Source organism: Molothrus aeneus, chromosome 8, assembly GCF_037042795.1.
Source record: "Molothrus aeneus isolate 106 chromosome 8, BPBGC_Maene_1.0, whole genome shotgun sequence".
In the NCBI taxonomy this organism is placed as follows: domain Eukaryota; kingdom Metazoa; phylum Chordata; class Aves; order Passeriformes; family Icteridae; genus Molothrus; species Molothrus aeneus.
In genome coordinates this window covers 31346157-31364176 of record NC_089653.1, presented here as the reverse complement: position 1 = coordinate 31364176, position 18020 = coordinate 31346157, and the positions used below count along the sequence as shown (strand labels likewise).

Here is an 18020-nt window from a genome sequence, read left to right as displayed (position 1 = left end):
CTCTGTTTTCTGTTTCTCGTAGCTCGTAACTTGGAAAAGAAAAATAAAAATAAACTAATATTCTTTTGAACGTGCTTTTCTGGTCGGTACTTTCTTTTTTCCCTTCTTGCTGGCATTTCTGCAGTTTCCTTTCTTTCTGAATCAAAGTTTGGTCTTTGTCTGGTTTAGGCTCTGACAGATTAACTTAACTTTTCCTGAATCTGAGCAGAAACTTAACAGAAGAAACAAAGATCCAGCTCATTTTGTTAAAAGGTGGTATGAAAACTTAAAAAAAAATTAAGTTGTAATGAGGTAAATCCTTCAATCCCTAATCTCAACAGAAATCTCATCAAGGAGAATGAATTTGGAGACAATGAGGCTCTTTTGTCTGCAAAGGACCTTAAGGTTTGTTGCAAAGAAGGTGATTCAGTGCTAAACCCCCATTTTATGTTACTTAGGTGTGATGAAAATGGGCTAGAAGAGTCTTAGACCTATCTGAATGTGTTAAACTTCGTCCCCTTTAGAGAATTCATAAAGCTATTAATAAGCTCTAAATAGAGCACTCTCTAAGAGGAAAAAAAAAGTATATAAAATTCATCTTGGCTCCTGATGCCACTGTGCAGTGCTGCCAAACCCCCTCGGTGACTGGTGGTTTGCTGTTGCTGGTGCCTGCTAAATTCAATAACAGAGAGCGCAGAAATCCTTTGGGGGAGATGTCAGTGAGCAGCACCCACAGTGGGCAGGGGGTGTATTTGCTGCTCAGCTTGGTCAGGAGCTGCAGCTGCCCTGCAGCTTGGAGCACTTGTCCAGGTGAAAAAGCACGAGCCTGATTTGGGCTGCCCCGTTCGTGCCTTTTGTGTGCGGCTGCCCCTGGCCTGAAGCTGTGAAACATTAGATGCTATTTAACGTGATATAAGTTCCTAGCTGCCTGTTTGGCCCCTGCCATCTGTTAGTGTGATTAACCCCGGGCTGATGCACAGGTGCCTCTGGAAGGGGCTGAGATCAGGCAGCTGGAGGCTGCCCTGACAGAGGAATGCAGTGGCAAAGAGAATTGGAGGGCTTGGAGAAGGGACACTGCTTTTAAAAGAGGTTGTCTAGGCAAAACCCACCAATCCAGGCAGTGTTAGCTCAGCCCTGAAATGGAGCCATGGTTAGAAATTCCTGTTAGGAAACATTTCTGATGTTTGCTGTTCCTTAAAGCTTTACTGGTATTGGTCAGAAAAAGGCTTGCGACATTTTCGGCGACAGTTATGCTTCTGATCTGCAGTGGTGGCTTTGGTGATCCATTGTGAGCATAAATGGCTTTTGGAAGAAGTGAAGGACCTGCTCTCAAGGCAGCTGTGCTCTGTAATGGTCTCAGAAGGATTCCTGCCCTTCCAGCCACAGGGAGCAGTGCCCAGCGGTTGCGCTAATGACGTTCTTGTAAAACGAGCTATCATTTTAAGCTACTGTTAATCAATCTTGATTGGGGAGCTGGTGAAAGGCCCTTGACAGTGTCCATCTGCTGGGACAGGGGTGTGTGCTGCAGCAGGGGCCAGCACACTTTCCCTGCTCTCAGTGAAAGATGCCTCTCAGGCGTGAGCGTTCAAACATCGCGGATGGCGGGGAAAGCGCAGCTGTGGAGATGGAAGGGAGGAAACTGCAAAAGACAGAATTGGGCCTGAGCAGAGCATTCCACAAGCAATTCCTTGATGGATTGCTCTTTAAAAGGTGCCCACTGTCTGCTGGGGGAGCAGCAAAGCCTCCCAGGGTCTGAGCTGGAAGCAGGATGATGACTGAAGGGTCGCGGCACCGTGTCCCTCCAAGCATTCTGTGTTCAGTGAAGAGTTGCATCACAGTAACTCCCTTGGATAATACAGGGCTGCTGAAAGAGGGCTGTGATTTGGCAATTTATGTGTGAAAGTCAGGGTGGGACTTGGTGCGGTGTGCCTTGTAAGCCTTCTTTTCCTCTTCCAAGTTCTCTATCACATCCAAGAGGCCACATTGAAGGTAATTGAAGGTACTGTGTTACAAGGCAGGTGGAGGAGTGAACCAGGAGCTGTGTCTTCCCTGGGTGTGCTGTGGAGCAGTACACAATGGCCAAATGCCCTTTACCTTCCCTGCCTGTGGGATGTTGAGCCTGGCAAAGTCCACGACCTCACAATGGGCCCTGGCTGCTGCTCTTCTACAGAAGTCTTTTAAATGTTTCCTCAATCATGAGCCTTGCAGATCTCAAATGATTTAACTGATAATTTGCATACAAATTATAGCTGTGATCATTAAGGATAAGCAATGGAAATTGGCCTGGTTATGCCTTTACTGATGGAAACAAAAGGCCATAGTCTTCAAAGGTTGTTGCTTTTTGATGAAACAATTCTGATAAAGTCCAGCTGTCTTGGCATGTTAATTATGATGAGATGAGGCAGGAAATGGCTGTAGTGCCTTCAACAGGAAGCTGAACCTTGGCATTCTCATTCCTGCATACTTAAAACTAAAACAAACCTTTTAGAGCTGTTTTATTTACACTGCTAAGTATTCTTTTGAGCTGTTTTATTTTCCTTGCCTCTGTTGCAAATACATATTTCGGAGGCCAAGGTTTCTGAATGCAGGTGGAGAGGCCGTTGAGGAAATCTAGTGTAATTTTCGAGGCTGCCCAGAAAACACAATTGCTCTTGGAGTCAGTGGAGGCTGTAGTGACTCTGTAGATGTGAGGAGCAGCTCTTCCTTGGGAGAGGAGGGCACTGGTGTGTACCCATGTGCATTTGACCACTGGCCTTGTGTGTATTTTTCAGTGAGAGGCACGCAGAGCAGATTTCACTCTGCGTTTGCTGTCCCTTCAGCTTGACAGATACTTTAACTGTCTGAAAAAACACTGTGGTAGATTTGTTCCAGACTGCATCCTGAATAGCTTTTTATTACTTCCAGCTTTTGTTGAAGGGATTAGTGCTCGTGGGGAAGGTGCAGGATTGGTTCCACTGCAAAACAGTCCCCTTTCTCCACAAAATGGCTTTGTTGGCAACTCAAGTTTTCCCCTTTGTTACCCTAAAGATGGGCCTTAGCTTGGTTCTTGGAGGGTCATCTCCAAGGACTTGGTTTTACAAGCTTAATGGTCATCATTCTGGCAGCAGTGGAAAAGACATTGCTGGCACTTACTGCCTTGTCCTTGTTGAGATTTTGAGAGGTAGCCCTAATTTGAGGGATTTCTATACTCCTGACCTGATACTGGCAAGGCAGCAGCTGTCGTGGTGGTTGCAATCAAGTCCACCAACTAATTTATTCTGTAGACCTCTGGGTAGCCCTGAAGATGCTGCTGCTCTGCCTTGAATTCTGGTCAGGCAACTGGAGGCTTTATGACTTCTTTTTTTTTCCTTATCGCCCTTTAAACAATTTCTTCTGGGCCAAGCAATGGTAAATTGGCACCAAGAACAAAAAAGTATCTAAATGTAATCCACATGCTGTTCCTTTCATGCCTTGAAAAGTTTCAGAAAGGATGAAACAAGGTTCAAATTCATCAAATCCTGTAGAGTGGAAACCCACTCAGGGGAGCAGCAAAAATTGGATGTTGCCTAGAAGTGTTTTTTAATTAAAGGTCAAATACAATAGTACTGAAAACCTTGGAGGGGTTTGATGTGGTCACTTATGGCGCTCTATTGCCTGCTTGAGGAGCTTGTCAAGCAGGCTTGGAGTTGACTACTTTTGTGTTTCTTTGTATTAGATAAGTCCAAATAAAAACTGAAGAGTCCTGAAGTGAAGTGGTCCCCTGGGCTTCCTAATTTCAATTTCACATGCAGGAGATTTGGCTGATTAGATGTAATGTCTGTGCAGTGTGGGTCAGCAGGATATTTTCCTCACTAATGAGAACTCTGAGCAATCAGGAATTCCCACCCGTTCCCCTGCTGCTCCTTGCTGCTTCATACTGGAGTCTACCCTGTGGTTGCTGTGAACTTTTAGCAGTGGTGCCACCTACTTCACCTGTTCTGGTGGCAGTGATGGGATGTGATGGACGTGGCCCGTGAGAGCAGTCAGCCCCTGGTACTCATTTACTGTGTTCATTATCAGTTTTAGTGAAGCTCGGTGTTTTTCCTCTCAAGACAAATAGAAGCACTAAAAGGTGTTTTAGGTTATGATGATTTAATCTATAAAGAAGAATGCTGTGTGTTGATCAGATCAATCACTGGATGAAAGCACGATTTGAGGGCAAGTGTGATGGTTTGTGGATGTTGCTGCCTTTTCCTCTTTTCCTTGAACACGCTGAGGAGCTGCCAAATGTAGGATGTCTTGAAGCATTTTCAGATGGTGCTTTCCATATGTGATGCCTGCATGTTTTTCTCCAAGCTGACCTGTAATTTAGGAGCATTGCAGGTTATGCTGAGGGTTGTGTGAAGAGAAGGTTTCCAAACAGGCCTTTCTCCCATTCTGGGGTGTTCCACAAAATGGAGCTGCTTCTCTTCATTCCTGCCTGCATCTACCTGGCCTCTTTTTTGCACCCATCTCTGTCAGAGATTTCCCTCTGTTCATTTGTTGTATTGGAGCATATTCCAGGAGCAGGTTGTTGATGGAAAGGATAGTTATTTTCAAGAAAATAGTTATTTTCAAGAAAACCAGAGGATGGGCTGGACCATAACAGTACAAACCTGGCTGTGTGGAGCAGCTTTATTTGGGGAGCTGCTGGTGGCTGCACCCTGACTGACTCCAGAGCCCTGGTCCCAGTCTGCAGCCTGGTGGGAGCTTCCCAGAGCTTGGCCCTTCCATCCTTGGGCTGCAGGGCAGCTTTGCCATGGGTGGGCCGTGGAGCCCGTGGCTCAGAGGCTGTGCTGGCCAGTGGCTGCATGTGAGCTCTTGGTGCCCTGTCCTGTGAGAGGGGTTTGTGTGATGGATGTGGTGAGAAGTGACCCTGCTGGCTGCAGAGTTGCTGGGTTGGCAGTACCCACCTGGGGCTAAAGCAAGCCCTCTGCTCTGGATGGGGTGCTGATACAACTGGTTTGGGTGGTTGATTGTCTTCGATGTGCCCCAGTTTGCTTTGGCTTTGTGGGAGCTGCAAGTAGGGCCCAGCAGTGGTTGCCTTGTGGAATACTTTGAGCAGTCCAGGGAAAACAGCTTTTTAATCCCTCAGTACCAGTATGTAATTCTGCCTTTGCCTGGTGTACTTGTAATGTAATTTGGCCCTTGCGTGTAGGAGTTGATTCCTCTGGTTGGCTTTTGTTTAAAGTCTTCTGTTGTTTTAATGTGATCCTGCTTTTAGCAAATAATGTTAACAGTGATTTTCCTTGCATCTCTAATTCACTTTAGTCTGCGTAACAATTTCTTAGTGTTGTAGTTAAATGTTCAATAGTTACTTGATTTTCTATTTTGATTACATGCATAAATTTGCTTTGCTTTTCTACTTCATTAATTTTAACACTAATTGCCACTTCAGGCAAAATAAAAACCCAAACACTTATCGTTCATAGCATCATTATAGGACTTGCTTTTAGAATGTTTTCTTTATACTGAGAGAGACTTTGTTAAAGGATTTATTCCTGTATTTTCTGTCCAGCTGTATTTTTATTTAGAGGGGGGGGGTAGCAGGATTTCTGAGTTTGCACTGATTGTAAGAACTGCTATAAATATTTGAGGAACGGAAGAATTTATTTATAGTGGAGTGTTGGCCTGCTAATGAAGGAAATGAAACAGGGCTGAGAGAAATGGAGTTATTTTTCTGGACCCCTCTAGTCCTAAAAATTCCACGCTAATCTGATTTGCTTCAGGAAAACTCCATTGTAAAAGAAATTAATGTTTCCTACTATTAAATAGATCTTGAATCTTTAACTAAAAAAAAAAAAAAAACAAAAAACTGTTATGGTGAGATGACTGAAGCAGTGCCATGAAGTCGTTAAGAAATGTAGATGAAGCTGTGCAAGGATGCAGAGGATGGGATAACTTTGTCTTTGGGTCTATGTATCCAAGTTTACTTCTGTGAGGGTAAACACATATGGGCAATTGTAAATTTTGTTCTGCTGTGTTTCCTTTGCTGGTACATGACAAATGTGCTTCTCATGATGTTCATGTGGGCACAGGCTGGGCCAGGACATGGCAAGGAGTGAGCAAGAGCCAGGAGGGCCATGCCAGGGTCTGGGAAAATTATCACCTCAGAAAATGTGTGTTGAGAGAGAGGCACTCTCACTTTATGCCATGGTTTTGGATGTCACTGACCCTTTGGACTTCAGGAGGCTCATTAGTGTGGGAAACCCCTCCAAAGTGATAAATGTTTTTTGGTGATCCACATTTACTCCTTTGGTTTCCTCTGCTTGGGTTAAGATTTCAGAAATATGTTCCATTGGTAAATACATTTCTGTGGTTTCTATGCACAGTTCACCTTGGCATCACACACTGCAGGCTTTAGCTGCTGTCAGACTAGAGGACAGAAGGGGAAAGTGCTGATGCTTCCAAGCATCTTCTGTCTTGGTCTGTCTGGCTTCACAGCTGAGGGCCAAAAATTCTGCATTTGAACCATTGCAGTAACTCAGCTCAAAGTCCAAAGTCCCTGTGTCTTACTTGACATACAGAAAAACAAAAGTTGTCTGTGGTTAATTATTGGAATTTTGTCACAAATTAAACACCCAGAGCAGCAGACTGAGCCATTTGCAAAACCCTGGCTGACACTTGCAGCAGCCGATCTCCACTCGTGTGCCCTTTCCAAACCCCGCTTGAAGCGGGTCCCTGCGGCTCTGTGCGCCGGTGGAAGGGGCTGGAGGGGGAGCTCAGTTCCCAAGTGCTGATGTTTCTGGATGTGTCCCTTTGGAACAGGGGCACCTTACTGGACACACACGGACAAGATGGAGAAGAGGCTCCACGCCGTGCCGGCCGCCAACACCGTCAAGTTCCGCTGCCCGGCCATGGGCAACCCAACGCCGACCATGCGCTGGCTGAAGAACGGGAAGGAGTTCAAGCAGGAGCATCGCATTGGTGGCTACAAGGTAAGGGCTCACCATGGCATTTTGTGATTTCTCTTCTTGACCACAGCTGTTAAAAAAAAAAAAACAACCAAACAACCCAAAACCAGCCCTCCTCCCTCTCTAAAAAACTCAAAAACCTACCAAAAACTTGCTGAAGTCAACAGAAAATGTTTTAATGGCCTTGGATCAAACGTGGAAGCAAAAAGAGGTGGTTGTTTTCTTCTGGGGAAGGGTGGGTGGTTTCTTTGGCGGTTACTGAGTACTAATTATTTATTTTTTTTTCTGAAATTCAAGCTTCTAGTCTAGCAGTGCAGCTAAGGATTATTTATAGAGACGTATTTGGAAAACTAAAGACTGACTTAGCAAAGCAGATTAAGACTGTTTTGCTCTATTCATTTTTGGCTGCATTGTTAAAAACATGGCCATCCGCTTTGGTGAGTGTAAGGCAGTTTAATAAAGGAAGCCTTGGAAGTCAAAAGTTATTATTTTCTGTAGAGTTTATGGCCTGTGAAACTGAAATGGGAAGAAGAATTTGAGGGGAAAGTAACAGCAATTACTTGGAAGGGTTTGTTTGAATTTTAAATGGCTTCAGATTAGATGTCTTATTCTGAGTTGGTGGTTACTGATTAAGAGAGAGTTTTAGGGAAGCCAGCTTGCTCTGTGTGTTAGTGCACAGACCTTTAACCTCGTGGTATCTGCCCGGGTCAGGTCAGAAGTCAGGATTCGGTCATCTGATCCCTCTCCTCCAAGGAACTGGGAATGCGTGACTTCGGTGGCAAATTGCTGTTCAAGCATGGCCATTTCTGACTCCCCTTCACCTCCTGTCTGGGTCTACTCTCAGCAGTTTCCTCATGTCCCCGACACCTCAGCAGCTCCTCCTCCAAGAGGAGAATTTTCTGAGGCAGTCCCCTTGTGTCAGGGTTGGAATCCCCATCCTGGAGCTTGTGCTGAGCTGCTCCGAGCAGTTTGAAATGGCTGTTAGACACAAATTAGCTGTCTTTACTAGACAGAGCTCAGTTCTGAGTCCTGAGGCTGCCCCCCAGTCCTGCACCACTGCCTTGCCCCCATGGTTTGCAGTGTTTTTGGGGGGCTGCCTTGGTTGAGCCATTGCTTTGTGAGCTGTTGATTCAGGTCCTGCCCGGTGCACAAAATCTGTTTTCCAGTGCAGAGGAGGACAAGCCTCAGTCTCCTTTCCTCTCTAGCTGGATTTACTGTAGAAAGTGTCAATTTTTCCAACATTTGTGTTAGCAGAGAGCAGAGCCCAGAAAGTCTCCCTGCATGAGCACTAATTATCTAAGTAGACTTTTCCATCTATGTTTGCTTACACCATAAATTTCTGTTGCTTATGAGTGTACACCTGGCAACACCTTCTGCCTTTCATAACACTGTGGAGTGTTAACGAATTGGCTCCCATTCAGTGATTTTTGCCCTTCTCAGTGCTTTTTTAAAAACAAAAAAAAGCACCAATTAAGGGAAAAAAAAATCCCCAACCAAACTAATCCTGTCTTGGAAAATAATAGTAACTGTTCTGGTGGTAACCAGGCTGTTATTTTGAACACTTTGCATCTGATGGAGGGGAAATGAAGATATCACTCTTGAAGACCATGAAGGAAAATGTGTGTCTAGAGAGGCAGGATGGAGGTACCTGGTGTCTGCTTTGGGAGGGGGATCTTTGGTGGGGTAAATCAGCTCATGTGAGGCTCTGTGCTGGCACTGCTAGTGTTAGGGAGCTGGGTGAGATCGTTTAGAGTAGTGCCCATTAAGTGGCACAAATTAAGCTTTTGGTCATGTGTGTTAAATGTATGCAGTTTCCCAGGTATGTATGTACTGTGGGAAGGAGCCACAGATGCCTGCTCCTAAAGCCAGCTGGATACCTGTGAAGTTTGTACCTCTAATTCTAAATCATAACTTCTTCTATCTCTTTAGTCCAAAGGAAAAAAGAGGGCACACAGCTGAGGATTTCAGACTTCTCTTGTTGCTCACAAAGACATTAAATTTTAAATTATCTTGTAGGATTTACTTACCATTGTCAAATCAACCAAATCCATGTTTATTCTACATTCTGTCATTTTGAATAATCATCTTTGAAGATGAAAGCTTGTTCCCAGTGAATGGGTGTTAAAGACTGAGGACTCCAGAACTTTTTTTTTTTGAGCTGTGTCCTCATCTGTTCTAGGGGCAGGGTGAAATCACTGTGGGCTCATGCAAAATTATACTAGAACAGAGAGAATTGTATTTTCTTGACATCACTATGCCAATGAACTTTTGATGAAGGAGTCCTCAGGAAGGACTGAGTCTATCAGTGTTGGTCTGTGTTTACCCAGGTGTCACAGCAGCTCGTGCTAAATCTTGCACATTAGCTTGTCTTGAATCTGGGTGTTGCTCTCTGCAAGGCATTTTTGATGGAGATATTCACAATTTTTGGGATAGAATAGCTGGATCCAAACCTGGCCATATCTGACAGAAGAGACAATCATCCCTTGAAGCCTTAAGGGACAAAGGGAAGGGAAGGAAAACGTAAAGCTTCCCAGTAATCCTTCAGCCACCTCTTTCCTGCTAAGAGCTGAGAAATCCCTTGGTGTATTGTTTTTATCAAAATCAGATAGTGGCCTGTAGCACTTTGTCCCTTTGACTGGGGAATGTCTTGAGTCAATTTGCACTCAGGCAGGCTAGCAGGAGGGTGTATGTTCTGGCCAAGATAGCTTCCAGGGCGGAATTCCTGCACTGTGACTAATTCTGGGTGGTGAATTTCAAAATTGATCTGTTAATGATCTTTCAAGATATACCCAACCTCCTTAAAATAAAGAGAACAGGATCAGTTATTGAATATATAAATTCATTTTTACTCTGATTTTTTTGAAGTGATGATAACTCTTGTTTGTGCCTTCAGAGGAATTTTATATTTTCTTTGAGTTGATATCTAAATCCTCTCTGAGACCACAGGAGCCTTTTCTTTCCTGTACACCACCCAGAAAGCAAATGCACTTCTATCAGCTGGTACTGTTTAAGCATTAACGCTTGTGTGTTTGCCCCTATGCATTTGGATAAGCTTCATCACTGCAGCTGTCTTAAACACATTTAAATTCAGCCAGGTAAATACAGAGTAAGAAAATTTACCATTACAGGAGCACTGCACAGGCCCATGGCCTTTGCCAGGGGTGTTCTGTACTTGTTCTCTTTGTCTCAGCAGTACCTCTCACAGTCTGCACTGTGCTGCTTTTGTGGAGAGTTGTATTTTCATTTCCAATCCTTCTTTGCTTTGAAATGAGTATAAAATTGATCCATTTTTAGCTAAGTGACGTTATCATGACATTATCTCTCCAGTGAAGACACAACTGACTGAACAGAACTGTCCACTGTTCTTTATGGGATACTCCAAAAGCAAAAAGTTTATATGAAATATTCCTTGCCCTTTCCCAGTTCTCTGGTCAATATTCCTTGGCATTTTGATTCCAAGGGTTTGTTTCCCACCTCCAAGTTATGAGTGCAGTTTATATGCATTTCATACAGATAATTCAGTTTAAAAATTGAATCTTTTGGGGAGATTGTTTGGAGAAATGGTTAAAACCTTGATGGAGAAGATTTCCCCCCTAATAAAGTGCTAGGAGTGTCCATAACTAGTCAGTAAAACACCTGGACTAAGGGATGTGGCATTTCACATAAAAAAGTCACATCACCAAAGCCTGTGTTTCAAGCTGTGTGGGTGCAGGGATGTGGCTGGACTGTTGCATGTCTGAGAATGAAATTTTGAATTTGGAAATCTTCAGTGAGAGAAGAGGCTGCTCATCCCCAGCAAAGGGGGATTTTCCTGGACTTTGCAATGCTGCACTTGTAGCCACGAAGCACTAAGCCAACAGTCTTGTTGGATCCAGATCCCTGCCATAAATCCAGTTGTCTGGCAATGTGTCATAGCTGCTTTGGACCTCTGCAGCAGTTGTTTAGCTTAACCCAAAGTGGCTTAAGCTGTTGTTTTGTTATAAAGATATCTCTGTCCGTGGAGTTACAAGAAGGGAAATTGCACAAATACTTTTTAATATTCCCATCCAGTATATCCACTTGTGGCTGTAAGTTAAGTTTTCTTATTGACCATAAACAATTTCTTGTGTTTTCCTGTCAAATTAATTACCTGCAGCTTGTTTACAATTTTTATTTGTTTTAACTTTTGTGGAACTGTGATCTGGTCTTCCTGTTTTACAATCAGATTGGTTAAAAACTCTGATTCCAAGAAGTGTGTTTTAACTTGTAATGGCAGAAAGTTCAGGCCACTTTGACCAAGTGTCCTTCAAAATAAATCACAAAGAAGTAAAATACTCAAAATATGTAGCTGTTGTATTTATTTACCAACAGTTTATGACAGCAGCTCTTTCTGACCCAAACTTTGACTTTCAGAGTTGCTTAGCAGAACAACAAGATGTTAAAATAACACTGATAAACTCTTTCTAGTTCTATGAACTTATCCCTTAGCTCTTCACAATGTGAAGAAAAATCAAGATATCATTTTGATGGAACCACTATAATTGTTTGACCATCAACATGAGGGGCTGAGGAGAGAAGCCTTAAGTTTGGGCTGGAGATTTTGAGGCTGTGTCACACATTTCTCTGATGCTAGCTTAGCACCTTCTCCTGCTGGACTCTTGCCCACACTTTCTTAACTTTTCAGAGCCCACATGGCCAGTCATTAGCCAATATTATTAGTCCACAACTGAGCAATAAGAGACATATCCAGCTATTGAGATAATTACTAGCAGGGGGAACTAGGAAAGCCAGGAGCTGCCTATAGAGAGAACTTCTCTTCCAAGCTTTGAACTGAAGGCATTTTTACCTCCAGCAAGTGCTCTTGGCACTGTGATGTGGCCCTTTGCAGCTTTTTCTGCTGGATGAGGACCTGCAAAATAGTCAGGCACGATGCAGGATTTCATAGCTATAGTTGTAATGATGTTTTAAGAATGTATGGTTACTGGAAGCGTCACTGAATGGTCCATAATTTTTTCTGGTGTACAGCACTGAATTACTGCTTTCCATTTGGCTGATTAAAATGACTGTAGCAGATTGTGTTATTCCATTTGCTGAAATATGTACTTTGCAGTTGAAGAATTGTGCACTGCAGCTACAGAGAATGTTAAGCTTTCTGAGCACTTTGTCAAAAATGTAATGCTGAAACAAGGAATTAGTCCATAGCCAGCAAAAGGTCATTTTGGGAGCCAACTTCTGATGCAGGAAATATATGTGTGTACAGGATGGCTCTGTATCCTTCCAGTACTGGGCTAAATCCTATTTTCTGTGAGACCAAAGCCAGTGCTCCTTTGGAGTTCAAATGGGAACAGAATCAGTACCTTTAATAAATTCTGTCTGAGGGGGATTCTGTGAGATAAAGGTATATCCTTATGCCCTGTTTCCATGAAGATTTTTTCAGGCATTTTCCATGAGGCAGCATGACTCTAGGATTCATTTTTTTCTTGGGGTACCCCAGAGCAGCAGGAGGTATTTGGGAGGAATCCCAAACATCGCCCCTCAGTTTCTCTAAAATGTGAGCTGTGTCATTGAGCTTTTAGGAGGGGTGAAGACTTAAATGTTTAGGGGATCATGTCCATCCTGTCTTGCTGATGGGTAGTTATTACCAGGTGGCTGTTTGGAGACAGATGGGGAATGCCCTGAGGGTGTGCATTCACTTTAGAGTGGATTGAAAGGTAAAGCCCAGTAAGACAACTGCTGCTAATTGGTGCCATCCTGCTCAGCCTGGGAGGACTGAGTGTGCACTGACATCTGCAGTGCTTGGAGCAGGGGCCAGGTAGATTTACAGCAGAGGGTGTGAAAGCTTTCACTCTGCAGCCATGCTGTCCTGGATCAAGCATAAATAATTTCAATGTCCAGAACCGTCAGACAAGCACAGGAGAGGCTTCCAGCTGTGAATTACACAAGGATAATTATTCAAGGAACAGTTCTTTTTGAAGGGGAGAGGGTAAAACTCTGCTTGAGGAGATCCCAACCTGTCTGGTTGCATCCCCCAGGTCCGCAACCAGCACTGGAGCCTCATCATGGAGAGCGTGGTGCCATCGGACAAGGGGAACTACACGTGCATCGTGGAGAACCAGTACGGGTCCATCAACCACACCTACCACCTGGACGTGGTTGGTAAGTGCAGCTCTCATGGGCAGGATACTGTTTTTCACTAATGACTTTCTCCATGAAACCATTTGGAGCTGAGCTGATACGTTCCGCGTTTATTTTGGAGATGATTTCACAGTACTCCAAAGATGAGATTTCACTGCGCAGCCAATTGCTTCATAACTTTATATATTCATCTGTCTCACTCGTGCCTGTAGGATTAATCTACCCCTGCACTGGCAAAAGGTGTAATATCCATGTGCAACATCCACCCACAAGTTTGCCATGATGACCAAATAATGCTTGCTGATGCAACTTCAATCATTAGTATTACAATTTAATTATTACTTGTACAATTGTACTAACACAGACTTTAATAACTGCAGTGATGAAAACTGTCAACCAATCCTTTAGAGTCCTGTTATTATAGTTTTATAGCTGAAATGATTTTTTTTTTTTTAATAAAAAGCCAGATACTGACTTTGCAGCTAGAGCAGATCTGGAGCTTCAGGAAGGGCAGTTTGCATTCACAGCAGTCCAACAGAAATCTGACTGGAGCCTGTTGGGTGGGCTCTGAGCAGTCCCCAAAACACAGATGATAAAAATTCAGAAGTGTTTCACCTGAGGACAAATTCTAAACAGCTGTGTGAATTTTTAAGTAGTAGCAAAGCTGTGATTACGCATGACTATTAAACACAGGCTTAATAATATTACCTTATTAATACCTAAATCCTGTTGACTTTAATAAGGCTTACAGATATTTATTTAAGTGGTTAGCTAAATTAGAGCTTGAAATTTCAGGAATAATTTCTGTTCACCTCTAGTCTTTTTGATTAGCATTGAAGGGTGTGAGCAATTTTATTGACTCTGAAGGCATTGCTGTCCAAAATAACCAGTGTGGCTTTTCTTGTAGGACCTTAAGGGATACAAGCCATGGTTTCTGAAGTATGTCTTGAATGGGCTTTGCTCTCTCTGCCTTTGTGAGGTGATCTGAGCATTATGAGCTCTGTGAATAGAACTTTTGATCAATCACTATTGAAAGCAAAAATTAAGTTGATTATTGTATGCTATTTTTGGTTGGTGACAGTCAGTCCAACTCCATAGATTCTTCTAGAATATCTTACTGTAAGTGTTATATCTTACTGTAAGGGCTTATAGGGCTTAAGTGCTGACAAAATGTTCATTTCCCTAGTTCTTGCTTGGTTTTGCATGAGTAAAAATATATCCCTTGCATTGTTTTGGATGGTCTTTAAAAGTAGTGTCTCGTTTCATCTGAGACCACCTAAATCTGCATAAACACCCAAATCCAAGAGAAGACAAAGTGCCAGCTTCTTGGGTGGCACGAAAGGAAAACATTCCCTGTGAAAATGCCAAGGAGAGCTAGTCTTTGTGGAGCAGAGGAGGAGAAAGACCACTTTGGGATGAGGATGCCATCAGACCAGAGCCCCACCACCAGCCCTCGTCCTTCAGAGCCCATGAACCACCCAACTCACCTGTACTTGGGTTTGGGCAGTCAGCACTGAAAGCAGTGAGGATTTTCATGGCCATGGCAATATTTTGTCACAGAGTGAGCTCTGGGGATGGTTGAGGTGAGCTGGCAAAGCCATTTTTTGTTTGAACACTTGTTTAAACAGAATTTATGGAGGGTGCAGCAGCAACGGCTGCCGGGGATGGGTGTCAGTTGTTGTAGTGAGCTGTGTCCTGCATGGTGTGGTCCTCTGCTGGCCACCTCACCCAGGGCTCAGGCTGCCTGCAGGGGCTTGCCAGGCTCTAAAAACCTTTCCTTGCTGAAATGAAACTGGTTAAAAATTCCCCTTCTCTACCCCCTCTTCGTTTTCCTGTCCCAGCCTGGCATGTTTCGTGTTGGCCATAAATTTCTTCACCCATTTTTTTTTTTCCTAGCAAATGTGTTCATGGATGATGCAGTCACTTGAGCAAATATTTGTTAGAATCCCTCTCACCTCCTCTCCTGCTTTGAGCCTTTTGAATGTCTTGCATTGAGGAATATTTTGCAGAAGTTTATTTTTCCTGGCAGTAAATTATAGTGACCTGCATGAATGAATGGAATGGTAGTAAGGATTATGTCATTTATTTAAATGTCTAGTCCTTTCCTATAGAGAGGCAGGAAAGTAAATATTGAGGTTTTCGAAAATAATGAGAGGTTTGGGGTGCTGGGTAACCCAGCTGATGGCACCCAGAGAACACTGCTTGTGTCCTGTAAGAAATAAAACCAGAAGTCCAAAAATTATTTTTGCAGGTCACAACCTGAGTTTTGGAGTCCTGCATACTTAGTAATTTCACCACTCTTTTTAAAAAATTTCATTCAAGGGTATAATTGTGAGTCTGTTTGGAAACCTGTGCATGGGAATGTGCACCTTGGGTTGAGTTTAGTGTGAATCTCTCAAGAGATTGGGATTTTAACCTAAAGGGGGGTTGATGTTGGAGTGCTCGGCCATTCCTCTGTTGCTGGAGATTTGCAGTAATTGTGGAGCATAAAATTGCTGAAGCAGTAAATTAAGGCTGGCCAGAAGGGGAAACTCTGACAGTTTTTCTAGCTGAGACAGTTCTACAGAGTTAACTTTATGCCCTTTTTTCTGTTTTCATATGAATTTTCAGTTCCCTGTTTCTGTTTTCCTATGGATTTTCAGTTCCCACAGGGTTGTGGAGAGTTATGAATGTTTGTTTAGAGGCAATTGCCTACGTAGACCGCATCTTACGAACTTCAGGTCATAATTTTAGGTCAAGTTCTGTGTAGAAAACTGTCAGTTGAAAGCCTCTGAAATTACTTTTCCTATATGGTTTAACTGGTTCCAGAGCTGATTAAGTGTAAGTAATAGCAAATGGTATTAAACATGGTAACATATTACACTAACATGAGCATCTGACTATATGGTGTAATGTAGAGAACCCTCTGATTATGTCACAGAGTTGGGAGGTATCCCAGCAAAAATCGTGCCAAATAGTGACACAATGCTAGTTAGGAATATGCCAATAACTTTCCAAACCTTGAACTCTTTTGACAATTAAAAGCCTGGAGCCAGCAGGGCTGAGAAGTTTTCAGTCAGAATGTAGGTGTGAAGTATTCTCATTTTTACCTTGTAATTACTTGCAAGAACTCTTTAGAGTCAGCTCAGATGGTCTTGTTCAAATTTACAGACCTGGCAAAACCCTTGCACTGATTTTTTTTTTTTTTACAGTGGGAGTAGAAAATACAGAAGAAAAAAAAAAGCAGCAAGTCATTGGCAGCCTCTCAACTGCACAGGATACTTGTGCGCAGTGACTGTGTTAGCAGGGAATGGCCCATTCAAGTTGGCCAGGATGTTCTGTGCTGGACCAAGTTACTCTTTGAATGTTTGGGATACCCCAATCAATGGCCTTTTCCTTCCTTCTCCATTTCCAAGTGGGGATTGAAGCAGGGCTTTGCTCAAGGACTCAGATGTGTTTGCAGTAGTGGCAAATGGTGGTGATACAAAACTCCACCGGGATGCTGTGAAAGGGAGATGAGTCAATTTTAGCTTTTTATTAGAGTAGTACACAGAGCCTTCAATTAATATTGGATACTTATTGTCCAGGGCAACATGCCAGCACACAGGAATTGCTTACAACAGAAATACAGCAAGGCCAGGAGAGGGAAATGTCACTGTCCATTTTAGAGATGAAAACCTGAGCTGTGGAGTGATGAAATTTCTTGCCCTGGGTCACGCAGGAAGCTGGTGACAGAGCCAAGAAGCAAAGCTGGTCTTTGAATTCTAATCCAGTACCTTAATTAAAAGAACTTTCTTTCCCTTGTACAGCTTAGCCCATTAGCTATTTTTTTACATGCAGCTGAAGTGCCTTTTCTCCTCCTTTGTATTTAACAGTAGGTAGAAACTTGAGTTTTTATGGCAAGCTTACTAATAGACTAACTCCATTCTCAGTGCACGTTTATAAAGTTGTGCAACCTTGAGGGAGAAGGACTGAAAACGATGTAGTTTTCACTTATGAGTTGCATTGTAGTGAATCCGGGTTGTAGGAAGCAACGTGGGAATGCAGCCACTGAGACTTGTATATAATTAGATCACTCTTGGATGGCAATTATTGCTGGAGTGCAATTTCAGCAGCAGCAGTTCTGTTTGAGCATGGAGGAGCTAATTGAATTTGGGTTTTAACAGCAGAAGAAAAAGAAGGTTACTCTGAGCAGTCCTGCTCCAGGTAGCCATTTCTGCCCTATTTAATGTTGTCATCCTGGGAGACAAAAGATGGTTTGGTTTCAGGTGAAGTTTGTCACATTACCTCATTTAGTGGGATTTATAAGCAGCTGCTATAGCACAACACCTCTACAAAGAATTATATTAATATATGATGACCCTGCTATTTGCTATAAAAATGAATATGTTGCAAATATATTTTTTTTTCCAAAAGAAGCCCTTTTCCAGCCAGGTTAGCAGTACTTTAAGCAGCTCCAAATTTGACTAATAGCCATGCCTTTGGCTCTCTTTGCTGAGGAGTGAGCTCCAGGGGTGGCAGAGCACAACACAGCTGTCCCTTAACAGTAATTCATATTTTCATATAAAACCAGTGTGAGAGTAACTTCTCACCCAGAAAGCATTTTAAATGACTCTCAGTTTAAAGCTTGTGCCTCAGAAATCTCATGTATGAGTGATTTTACTGGTGGCTGTACAGAAAAACACTTTTATTCTGAACTCTTGGTGGGTTTAGAGGATATATTTTAGGATATTATAAGATATCCTATTTGCTATAGGATAAATTTTGTTCTTGTTTTTTTTTACGGCATGCTGTTAAAAATCTTGCTAAAATGGAATCCACATTTTGCTATTGGTTCTTCACTGTTTATGTTTCCCTTCATTTAGACAGAAGGAAAAACTCCTGCTTTTGCTTCTAGTCAAGTTTTATTTTTGGACTTTCATGTGCTCTTCCAGTCTCTAGCTGCGAACATGGCATGAGCACATTTTTTTTTTTTAAAGACATGTTTCCATTTTGTCATTCCCAAATTCATAGAAACATATGGACTGTTGTTTGCCT

The 18020-nt window shown here is 42.8% G+C and overlaps 1 protein-coding gene across 4 annotated transcripts in view; it reads left to right on the top strand.

The window, feature by feature from the left end:
* Positions 1-18020, top strand: part of FGFR2 (fibroblast growth factor receptor 2) — an 80939-nt gene that overhangs the window by 20732 nt on the left and 42187 nt on the right. For all 4 annotated transcript variants that reach the window (XM_066554196.1, XM_066554195.1, XM_066554194.1 and 1 more), the window contains 2 exons: positions 6745-6914; positions 12902-13025. In XM_066554196.1, coding sequence (XP_066410293.1) covers positions 6745-6914; positions 12902-13025 — 294 coding nt within the window. The remainder of the gene's footprint in view (positions 1-6744; positions 6915-12901; positions 13026-18020) is intronic.